Here is a 12,718-nt window from a genome sequence, read left to right as displayed (position 1 = left end):
TACACAGGACCAGGTCCAAGGTTGCCTGCCCCCTTGTAGGATCAGTTACATACTGCTCAAGAAATCCATCCCTGATGCACTCAATGAACTCGTCCTCAAGGCTGCTCTGCCCAATTTGATTTGTCCAGTTAATATGATAATTAAAATCCCCCATAATTATGGCTGTTCCCTTATTACATGCCCCGACTATCTCCTGATTAATACTTCTTCCAGCAGAGTTGCAACTATTAGGAGGCCTATATACTACGCCCACTAATGTTTTTTTTCCCTTATTATTCCTTATCTCCACCCAAACTGTTTCATTATCTTGATGCTTTGTCCCAATATCATTTCTCTGGTGAAGTAGATAAATAGCATGCCCGAAATGAGCACAGGGCAAAATAGGTAAGGGGTTAAGTGGCCTTCACAGCCATTGGCAGTGCCATATTTGTAGTGGAATTTGGCGACAGGTGAGATTATAGCATGTGGCACAACTCTGCCACTGTCATCCTGGTGAATCAGAGCCTGTCGACATTAACAGGTAAGTGCCCTCCTGCATGTGTTTGCATGGCGGTGGGTAACAGCAGGTAGGCATAGCCCTCCTGTTGTGCTACCTCACTTATCTGGCATCCCCTTGTTGCTTCTACCTCAGGAAAACATAAAAAAGACAGAATCCCCATTCAAATTTAAACAAAGTATAGCAGCACTGCCACAATCCATGGCACAAAGCCTTCTCAGCAAATGGCCCAAAAATATCTTCGCAAAACAATATGTATAAAAACAGTTACAAATCAGCCTTTGAAACCAAAGATTTGCTTTCTTCCATTCCTTTAGATCAACACTGCTTCATCCAACAGCTGACTAGCAGTCCTGGGTGTCTGCTGTATATGGTGTTTTTATGAATGAATGTAGATCTCGTATAAATGCCAGGAAATTGCGAGGCCAAAGATATGATGTTATTTGCCCCTCCATTACAATATTGAAATTAAGTTTCCTCCTTTTTGTGTCAGGAACTTTCTGTGCCATTCAGAAAAACCATCAGAATTATATTTCACACACATTATGAGTGGAGATCCTGGTAAATTTTTCTTTGCTCATATTTGTGCCCCATTTATGGGGTGTAATCCCAGCACATTTATGTACACAGGAAATAATCTCATTTCCTTTAGTAAAATGGATTGGTTTATCAAAGTAAACCTATAAAAACAAAAAATAACACAAAACTTTTGAAGTTTAAGTGTAAGTGATAGGTACCCTGATTTCACCATTGTCATCTCCGGTAGCCAAGTATTCATTATCCCAAGTGAACTTGCAGCTCCGGACACAGGCATTGTGACCAGTCAATACAAGAATGTCAGCAGCGTCGTTCAGGCTCCAAATCTTAAAAAAAACACACAATGTTACAGAAGAAATAAAGTTAAAGGACTAACATTTAAATAACTAATACCATCTTACTTAAAAATGTACAAATAAAACAGGAAATATAGTTGCCAGAAGTTTCATTCAAAGAATAGTAATTACATTACAACAGTCACTACAAAACTACTTCATTGGCTGGAAAGCACTTTAGGATGTCCTGAGGCCATGAAAGGCGCTATATAAATGCAAGTTTTTATTTTTTTTCCATGTAAGTTTCTACTGTTGAAGGTTGATATCATTAGTCTTTACTAGCCATATACAGTATTCTGTTCAAGGACTACCCAACAGGTAAGAAGGTGAATCTTTAGCTCTAGGTCAGAGATCTACATTCAAAATTGATCTACCAAAGAACACACTCTTCTTACCCAAACAAATCATGCAATAATACTTAAAGAATGCATGAATGTTCCATATTGCAGCCATATAGATACACGATGGGCCGAAGGGCCTCTATCCGTGCTGTATAACTCTATGAGTTGCAAGTTAGTTTATTGAAATTGGGCCTAGGAAGTGGCAATCATTATGGGAGTAATTATAAAGGAAAAGATAATCATAGAATCATAGAAGTTACAACATGGAAACAGGCCCTTCGGCCCAACATGTCCATGTCGCCCAGTTTATACCACTAAGCTAGTCCCAATTTCCTGCACTTAGCCCATATCCCTCTATACCCATGTAACTGTCCAAATGCTTTTTAAAAGACAAAATTGTACCCGCCTCTGGCAGCTCGTTCCAGACACTCACCACCCTTTGAGTGAAAAAATTGCCCCTCTGGACCCTTTTGTATCTCTCCCCTCTCACCTTAAATCTATGCCCCCTCGTTATAGACTCCCCTACCTTTGGGAAAAGATTTTGACTATCTACCTTATCTATGCCCCTCATTATTTTATAGACTTCTATAAGATCACCCCTAAACCTCCTACTCTCCAGGGAAAAAAGTCCCAGTCTGTCTAACCTCTCCCTATAGGTCAAACCATCAAGTCCCAGTAGCATCCTAGTAAATCTTTTTTGCACTCTTTCTAGTTTAATAATATCCTTTCTATAATAGGGTGACCAGAACTGTACACAGTACTCCAAGTGTGGCCTCACCAATGCCCTGTACAACTTCAACAAGACATCCCAACTCCTGCATTCAATGTTCTGACCAATGAAACCAAGCATGCTGTGAATGCCTTCTTCACCACCCTATCCACCTGTGACTCCACTTTCAAGGAGCTATGAACCTGTACTCCTAGATCTCTTTGTTCTATAACTCTCCCCAACGCCCTACCATTAACGGAGTAGGTCCTGGCCCAATTTGATCTACCAAAATGCATCACCTCACATTTATCTAAATTAAACTCCATCTGCCATTCATCGGCCCACTGGCCCAATTTATCAAGATCCCGTTGCAATCCTAGATAACCTTCTTCACTGTCCACAATGCCACCAATCTTGGTGTCATCTGCAAACTTACTAACCATGCCTCCTAAATTCTCATTAATATAAATAACAAATAACAGCGGACCCAGCACCGATCCCTGAGGCACACCGCTGGACACAGGCATCCAGTTTGAAAAACAACCCTCTACAACCACCCTCTGTCTTCTGTCGTCAAGCCAATTTTGTATAACTAAGTGAGTCCTATGTATGAAGACCAATTACCAGCATATCACTAAGGTCACAAGATAAAAAAGATGAACAGCAATCAGCCCAACTATCCAGAAAGACCTGACAGCCCCATCATAACATCTGATTGTTCCTTACATGCCATCAGATGCAGAATTGCAGAAAAGCATTTGTTTTGTTTATGATGAAGTGCAATTCTAAATGATTGGTGCATTAGGTTGTCTGTGTATATTGCGGTAGATTTATCTTCTATTCTAGTCAACAACTTGGTATAAATAGTTGAATATGTTTATGAAGATTAAGTAGCAGGAAATAAAATCCTGCTACAACCTCACTTAAAAACAGGAGTGACTTTTTCATTCTTCTACATTATAAAATTAGAGCTAATCCGTTTAGCATTTATGTACTTCTTCCCCCACTCAGACCTAATTTGTTACTAAATGTGATATTAAGTATCATTCCCACTGCAACATGCATTTATGTAGTGCCTTTAACATAGTGAAACATCCCAAGGCGCTTCACATGAGTGTTATCAGACAAAATTTGACACCGGGCCACATAAGGAGATATTAGGACAGGTGACCAAAAGCTCAGTCAAAGAAGTGGGATTTAAGCAGTGTCTTAAAGGAGGAGAGTGAGTTAGAGAGGCAGAGGGGTTTAGGGAGAGAATTCCAGAGCTTAGGGAAGTGCCTCGTCTCCACAAGACACCAGTTGGCACCTCTACTGTAGCTGTGTAGAGTGGATACTGATTGCAATGGCTAACATCAAGGTGTCACTGTGCAGTGAATGAGTTATGTTACCATTATACATGAATTCTGTTATATAGTACAAGTTTTATTTTTGGCAGTTACACTATGGAACAGTAAATAATCAAGTAAATAAGCTACATCTGGTACACAGTTGAATCACTTTACCAGCTGTACTGCCAACGATTTGAAATATGTAACAGGTGATTCTTATCTTGTCAGCTAGTTTTGTCACCACAAACACTAAAGAAAATAAAATCAGTACTCAACACATTCCAGATCAATAATAGTCTTGATGGCTTTAAAAAATCTCTTACTTTAGATCATATTCTTCTAAAGTAATGCAATAGCCAGGTTTTAATATTCTCATCCTTGTGTTCAAATTCCTCCATGGCCTCGCCTCTCAAGTATCTCTGTAACCTCCTCCCACCCTACAACCCTCCAAGATCTCTGCGCTCCTCCAATTCTGGCCTCTTGAGCATCCCCCTTTTTCATCGCTTCACCACTGGAGACCGTGCCTTCAGCTGCCAAGGCCCTGCGCTCTGGAATCCCTTCCCTGAACCTCTCCGCCTCTTTCTCCTCCTTTAAGTCGCTCCTTAAAACCTACCTCTTTGATCAAGCTTTTGGTCACCTGTCAGAATATCTCCTTATTTGGTTCTGTGTCAAATTTTGTCTGATAATGCTACCGTGAAGCGCCTTGTGTTGTTTTTACTGCATATAAATGCAAGTTGTTGTTGTTATTATAATCCATAAGGGGCTTGAATTTTTTGCACCAATTCTGTTAGCCAGTAAATATTTTTGAATTTTCTGAACCATATTCAAGTTCTGGAGGGATGCAATAACTGCATAAATTTATTATGTTTTTGTGACTACAGCACACATGTCTCTCTGCAACAGCTGAGCCTTGTAACAGTGCTACCCAACAGGATTTCAAGTAATGTTGCACATGATATGTATCAGTAATATTCTTTATTGACTTGACATTTTGAAAAAAAGAATCCTGCAGCTTTTCAACTTTGCTCCTTCCCAAGATGATTGTGTGACGCATAAAACAGAAGGCACGAAGAAAACACTCCGCTAATTATATCCATTACGACTGATGTCATAAATGATAGAATTCAGCTACTTTACAGAGGAAGACAAAATACCAATTCCTACATTAAGGCATGAAATTCATCAGTTTTAACATTTAAAAAAGACAATCAAAGCCTTCCTCTCTTCATGGCAGATAATCATTAAAATTAGTTTTCATGCGCTTTAAATGTCACTTATTTCAGGGATAATTATGTGAATTTTGTTTTTTTTTAATCCTTTTCATCCATTCTATCTTTCCTTCCATAATTATTTTGGTTCTTTCATCCCTTAATAGTATGCGCCTTATATAGATGAAAGAGCACTTCACTACTACTGAGGCAAAAATTACCATTTAATATGTAGCAAGATATTCATAATTAATATGCCTCAACAAGTTTCCTAGAACTTGTGCAAATTGAATTTTACCAACCAGATTTACCTGGTTTTGAGTATGTAATGTGTACGACTTCAGCATGCAGATGCACTCATGTAGTTTTAAATAAACCACACCATTTGTACAATTCTTTTAACAATGATAGATATATAACCTAGCTCTTCTTCATTCTTCAAAGGAAACTTCCTCCACATTCCACTGGATACACCCAAGAACATCAATGTAGAGAATCATATGGGCATCAATTTAGGAAGTTTCTTGATATGAACATCATTGTAAGTTTTTTTTGCAGGATATTAGCAGGCAATATATGTATGGATTTTGGTGATAACTGCAATAGATTAGGTTCTCTGAAAGGGATATATGAATTTGGTTGAGAAGACGTGATGTGTGAAGGGCGCTTCTACTTAACAAATGAAGGTCATCCTGAGAGATAGACAGTCATCTTCTTCATGCATATCCTCCACATAACTAGCATTATAACTAACTTGTGTTCCGGTTGAAGAGGGAGGTAGATGTTTCATATCGGATGACACCTAGAGTCAAATTAGATCTACCAGAAAGAAAGATCTCTTTAGCAAAAAGGTCCAAACAGTGGTGTTTGGTAAAGATACAAGGACTGTTCCACATTCTTTGAATTCACCTTTTTGAAGTGGTCCGAAGCATGGATTGCACTAAATAGCCGTTAGCATTTTCTAATGATTTTCTTCATTAAAGATCAACAGAGCAGAATACATCACATAAGAAATAGGAGCAGGAGTTGGCTATACGGCCCCTCGAGCCTGTTCCGCCATTCAATAAGATCATGGCTGATCTTTGTCTTCAACTCCACTTTACCACCCGATCCCCATATCCCTTGATTCCCTTAGAGTCCAAAAATCTATTGATCTCAGCCTTGAATATACTCAACCACTCAGCATCCACAGCCCTCTGGGGTAGAGAATTCCAAAGATTCACAATCCTCTGAGTGAAGAATTTTCTCCTCATCTCAGTCCTTAATGGCCGACCCCTTATCCTGAGACTATATCCCCTTGTTCTAGACTCTCCAGCCAGGGGAAACAGCCTCTGAGCATCTACCCTGTCAAGCCCTCTCAGAATCTTGTATGTTTCAATGAGACATTAATCAGTTTGCAAGTCTTTCGACTCTTGGTTCCTCATAGCTTTTGCAAAATTCCTTGGTTTCACAAATAAGTTTGGATCTGTCAATAAAACCGGATGGACCACATGGCATTGGTCCACTAGGCATCGGACATGACAAAGGCAAACCAAGTCCAGTCGACCCTGCAAAGTCCTCCTCATGAACATCTGGGGACTTGTGCCAAAATTGGGACAGCTGTCCCACAGACTAGTCAAGCAACAGCCTGACATAGCCATACTCACAGAATCATACCTTTCAGCCAACGTCCCAGACTCTTCCATCACCATCCCTGGGTATGTCCTGTCCCACCGGCAGGACAGACCCACCAGAGGTGGCACTACATTGATATACAGTCAGGAGGGAGTGGCCCTGGGAGTCCTCAACATTGACTCCGGACCCCATGAAATCTCATTGCATCAGGTCAAACATGGGCAAGGAAACCTCCTACCACCTACCGCCCTCCCTCAGCTGATGAATCAGTCCTCCTCCATGTTGAGCACCACTTGGAGGAAGCACTGAGGGTAGCAAGGGCACAGAATGTACTCTGGGTGGGGGACTTCAATGTCCATCACCAAGAGTGGCTCGGTAGCACCACTACTGACCGAGCTGGCCGAGTCCTGAAGGACATAGCTGTCAGACCGGGCCTGCGGCAGGTGGTGAGCAAACCAACACGAGGGAAAAAACTACTTGACCTCATCCTCACCAATCTACCTTTTGCAGATGCAACTGTCCATGACAGTATTGGTAGGAGTGACCACCGCGCAGTCCTCATGGAGATGAAGTCCCGTCTTCACACTGAGGACATCATCCAACGTGTTGTGTGGCACTATCACCGTGCTAAATGGGATAGATTCAGAACAGATCTAGCAGCTCAAAACTGGGCATCCATGAGGCGCTGTGGGCCATCAGCAGCAGCAGAATTGTATTCCAGCACAATCTGTAACCACATGGCCCGGCATATTCCTCACTCTATCATTACCAACAAGCCAGGGGATCAACCCTGGTTCAATGAGGAGTGTAGAAGAGCATGCCAGGAGCATGCCAACCTGGTGAAGCTACAACTCAGGACTAAATGCATGCTAAACAGCAGAAGCAACATGCTATAGACAGAGCTAAGCGATTCCACAACCAACAGATCAGATCAGAGCTCTGCAGGAGAAGGCTCTGTAAACATCCCCATCCTCAATGATGGTGGAGTCCAGCACATGAGTGCAAAAGACAAGCCTGAAGTGTTTGCAACCATCTTCAGCCAGAAGTGCCGAGTAGATGATCCATCTCTGCCTCCTCCCGATATTCCCACCATCACAGAAGCCAGTCTTCAGCCAATTCGATTCACGCCACGTGATATCAAGAAACGGCTGAGTGCACCGGATACAGCAAAGGCTATGGGCCCCGACAGCATCCCGGCTGTAGTGCTGAAGACTTGTGCTCGAGAACTAGCCGCGCCTCTAGCCAAACTGTTCCAGTACAGCTACAACACTGGCATCTACCCGACAATGTGGAAAATTGCCCAGGTATGTCCAGTGCACAAAATGCAGGACAAATCCAATCCGGCCAATTACCGCCCCATCAGCCTACTCTCAATCATCAACAAAGTGATAGAAGGTGTCGTCGACAGTGCTATCAAGCTGCACTTGCTCACCAATAACCTGCTCACTGTTGCGCAATTTGGGTTCCGCCAGGACCACTCGGCTCCAGACCTCATTACAGCCTTGGTCCAAACATGGACAAAAGAGCTGAATTCCAGAGGTGAGGTGAGAGCGACTGCCCTTGACATCAAGGCAGCATTTGACCGAGTGTGGCACCAAGGAGCCCGAGTAAAATTGAAGTCAATGGGAATCGGGGGAAAACTCTCCAGTGGCTGGAGTCATACCTAGCACAAAGGAAGATGGTAGTGGTTGTTGGAGGCCAATCATCTCAGCCCCAGGACATTGCTGCAGGAGTTCCTCAGGGCAGTGTCCTAGGCCCAACCATCTTCAGCTGCTTCATCAACGACCTTCCCTCCATCATAAGGTCAGAAATGGGGATTGCACAGTGTTCAGTTCCATTCGCAACCCTCAGATAACGAAGCAGTCCGTGCCCGCATGCAGCAAGACCTGGATAACATCCAGGCTTGGGCTCATAAGTGGCAAGCAATATTCGCGCCAGACAAGTGCCAGGCAATAACCATCTCCAACAAGAGAAAGTCTAGCCATCTCCCCTTGACATTCAACGGCATTACCATCACCGAATCCCCTGCCATCAACATCCTGGGGGTCACCATTGACCAGAAACTTAACTGGACCAGCCACATAAATAACGTGGCTACAAGAGCATGTTAGAGGCTGGGTATTCTGCGGCGAGCGACTCGCCTCCTGACTCCCCATCATCTACAAGGCACAAGTCGGGAGTGTATTGGAATACTCTCCACTTGCCTGGATGAGTGCAGCTCCAACAACACTCAAGAAGCTCGACACCATCCAGGACAAAGCAGCCCGCTTGATTGGCACCCCATCCACCACCATAAACATTCACTCCCTTCACCACCAGCGCACTGTGGCTGCAGTGTGTACCATCCACAGGACGCACTGCAGCAACTCGCCAAGGCTTCTCCGACAACACCTCCCAAACCCACGACCTCTACCACCTCGAAGGACAAGGAGAGCAGGCACATGGGAACAACACCACTTGCACGTTCCCCTCCAAGTCACACACCATCCCAACTTGAAAATATATCACCGTTCCTTCATCGTCGCTGGGTCAAAATCCTGGAACTACCTTCCTAACAGCACTGTAGGAGAACTTTCACCACAGGGACTGCAGCAGTTCAAGAAAGCTGTTCACCACCACCTTCTCAAGGGCAATTAGGGATGGGCAATAAATACGCCCTCATCCCACGAACGAAAAAAAAAAAAATGGGAATAAGGCACGTCTGTCCTCCAGACAGTGGAATATATAGTCCACATCTGAGGTATTAATACTTGGATAAAAAGACAGAACAGTAATCTCTTGTGACAGAAACTCAGACTTGGACAAAGTTCTTGGAAGTCATCAAAGGATCCTTTCCTCATGCAACTGTCATGCCAAATAAATTAAGTTTGATTAACTAACGTCTGGAGCTAACTAACCCAAGCCACAAGGCAGTTTTCCAATGAAGAATTTCTAGCTCATCAGCTAATGAATTGAATAGAAGCCAAAGATCGTGAAGGACAATATTGAAATCCTATTTAAACCACTGTGTGAATAAGGATGGAGTCTAATATCAAACCTAGATTTAATACATGCTGGGGTATTCAAGATTATTGTGACCTTGAGTAATATTTTAAGTAAAGAATACTATTAGCTTGTTGCAGGTACCCTCATACAAATAAAACTTGCTCTGAAAAATTGGAGCTTTTCTAAGAAGCCATTAAGATTTCTACTACTGATGACTGGAAGACTTTTGTCTAAGAATATTGCCTTTCAACAGCCAGACAGTCATTTTGAGATTGAAGAGGAATAACATATCTGAGCACCTAACTGAGACAATAAGTATATCCAATGTAGAATTGATGTCAGTTCAATGGTATAACATACATACGGCGGACCTGAATGGGAGCAGAGGAGAGAGACCGAGAGCGGGGATAAAAGAGTGGCGGCTCGAGGCCCGAGACCACAGCGGCGGCGGACCTGAACGGGAGCAGAGGAGAGAGACCGAGAGCGGGGATAAAAGAGTGGCGGCTCGAGGCCCGAGACCAGAGCGGCGACGGACCTGAACGGATCAAAAACAACAACAGAAAACCAAGGAGTGACGTCACAGGACAGCAGGTAAGTGATTGGTTGGTGAGTATTACTGTTTTTTTTCTCTAAATTAGGGCATTGGTTTAAACTAAGAGCTGGGAAACTAAGCAGCTTTTATAGCAGGTAGTGTTTTTTTTTTAGCGAACCTAGGTCCCTAGTATAGTTAACATTTTCTAATTTCAACGTAATTTAAAAGGGTAACTAAGCTAAGGCAAGTCATGGCAGCAGACCTCGCACCCGTGATATGCCCCTCCTGCAAGATGTGGGAAGTCATGTACACTACCAGTGTCCCTGCCGACCATGTGTGCAGGAAGTGTGTCCACCTGCAGCTACTGACCGATCGTATCTCGGAGCTGGAGCTGCGGATGGACTCACTGTGGAGCATCCGCGATGCAGAGAAACTCGTGGATAGCACGTTTAGCGAGTTGGTCACCCCGCAGGTAAATGGAGTACAGGCAGGAAGTGAATGGGTGACCACCAGGCAGAGTAAGAGGTGCAGGCAGGGAGTGCAGGGGTCCCCTGTGGCCAGCCCCCTCTCAAACAGGTATACCGTTTTGGATACTGTTGGGGGTGATGGCTCACCAGGGGAAGGTGGCAGCGGCCAGGTTTATGGCACCGTGGCTGGCTCTGCTGCACAGGAGGGCAGGAAAAAGAGTGCCAGAGCTATAGTGATAGGGGACTCGATTGTAAGGGGAATAGACAGGCGTTTCTGCGGACTCAACCGAGACTCCAGGATGGTATGTTGCCTCCCTGGTGCAAGGGTCAGGGATGTCTCGGAGCGGCTGCAGGACATTCTGGAGGGGGAGGGTGAACAGCCAGTTGTCGTGGTGCATATAGGTACCAACGATATAGGTAAAAAACAGGATGAGGTCCTACAAGCTGAATTTAGGGAGTTAGGAGTTAAACTAAAAAGTAGGACCTCAAAGGTAGTAATCTCAGGATTGCTACCAGTGCCACGGGCTAGTCAGAGTAGGAATGACAGGATAGCTAGGATGAATACGTGGCTTGAGAGATGGTGCAAGAGGGAGGGATTCAAATTCCTGGGACATTGGAACCGGTTCTGGGGGAGGTGGGACCAGTACAAATTGGACGGTCTGCATCTGGGCAGGACTGGAACCAATGTCCTAGGGGGAGTGTTTGCTAGTGCTGTTGGGGAGGGTTTAAACTAAAGTGGCAGGGGGATGGGAACCGATGCAGGAAGTCAGTGGGAAGTAAAGTGGTGACAGAAACAAAAGGCAGTAAGGGAGAGTGTACAAAACATGACTGGACAGATGGTCTGAGAAAGCAGGGCAAAGACCAAGGGAAGTCTAGATTAAACTGCATTTATTTCAATGCAAGAAGTCTGATGGGCAAGGCAGATGAACTCAGGGCATGGATGGGTACATGGGACTGGGATGTTATAGCTATTACTGAAACATGGATAAGGGAGGGGCAGGACTGGCAGCTCAATGTTCCAGGGTACAGATGCTATAGGAAAGATAGAGCAGGAGGTAAGAGAGGAGGGGGAGAACATCACGGCAGCAGTGAGAAAGGATATATCCGAGGGTTCGCCCACGGAGTCGATATGGGTAGAACTGAAAAATAAGGGAGAGATCACCTTGATAGGATTGCACGACAGACCCCCAAATAGTCAACGGGAAATTGAGGAGCAAATATGTAAGGAGATTACAGACAGCTGCAAGAAAAATAGGGTGGTAATAGTAGGGGACTTTAACTTTCCCAACATTGACTGGGACAGCCATAGCATTAGGGGCTTGGATGGAGAGAAATTTGTTGAGTGTATTCAGGAGGAATTTCTCATTCAGTATGTGGATGGCCCGACTAGAGAGGGGGCAAAACTTGACCTCCTCTTGGGAAATAAGGAAGGGCAGATGACAGAAGTGTTAGTGAGGGATCACTTTGGGACCAGTGATCATAATTCCATTAGTTTTAAGATAGCTTTGGAGAATGATAGGTCTGGCCCAAAAGTTAAAATTCTAAATTGGGGAAAGGCCAATTTTGATGGTATTAGACAGGAACTTTCAGAAGTTGATTGGGAGAGTCTGTTGACAGGCAAAGGGACGTCTGGTAAGTGGGAGGCTTTCAAAAGTGTGTTAACCAGTGTTCAGAGTAAGCACATTCCTTATAAAGTGAAGGGCAAGCCTGGTAGAAGTAGGGAACCTTGGATGACTCGGGAGATTGAGGCCCTAGTCAGAAAGAAGAAGGAGGCATATGACATGCATAGGCAGCTGGGATCAAGTGGATCCCTTGAAGAGTATAGTGATTGCCGGAGTAGAGTTAAGAGAGAAATCAGGAGGGCAAAAAGGGGACATGAGATTGCTTTGGCAGATAAGGCAAAGGTGAATCCAAAGAGCTTCTACAAATACATAAAGGGCAAAAGAGTAACTAGGGAGAGAGTAGGGCCTCTTAAGGATCAACAAGGTCATCTATGTGCGGAACTACAAGAGATGGGTGAGATCCTAAATGAATATTTCGCATCGGTATTTACGGTTGAGAAAGGCATGGATGTTAGGGAACTTGGGGAAATAAATAGTGATGTCTTGAGGAGTGTACATATTACAGAGAGGGAGGTGCTGGAAGTCTTAACACGCATCAAGGTAG

The 12,718-nt window shown here is 44.0% G+C and overlaps 1 protein-coding gene across 4 annotated transcripts in view; it reads right to left on the bottom strand.

The window, feature by feature from the left end:
• apaf1 (apoptotic peptidase activating factor 1) overlaps positions 1–12,718 on the bottom strand; it is a 206,046-nt gene that overhangs the window by 44,562 nt on the left and 148,766 nt on the right. For all 4 annotated transcript variants that reach the window (XM_068004839.1, XM_068004836.1, XM_068004838.1 and 1 more), the window contains one exon: positions 1,234–1,359. In XM_068004839.1, the coding sequence (XP_067860940.1) occupies positions 1,234–1,359 (126 nt within the window). The remainder of the gene's footprint in view (positions 1–1,233; positions 1,360–12,718) is intronic.

This window comes from Heptranchias perlo, chromosome 24, assembly GCF_035084215.1.
Source record: "Heptranchias perlo isolate sHepPer1 chromosome 24, sHepPer1.hap1, whole genome shotgun sequence".
NCBI classification, from domain to species: Eukaryota; Metazoa; Chordata; class Chondrichthyes; order Hexanchiformes; family Hexanchidae; genus Heptranchias; species Heptranchias perlo.
Note: the sequence above shows the minus strand (reverse complement) of the source record. Positions and strands in the feature narration are given on the sequence as shown.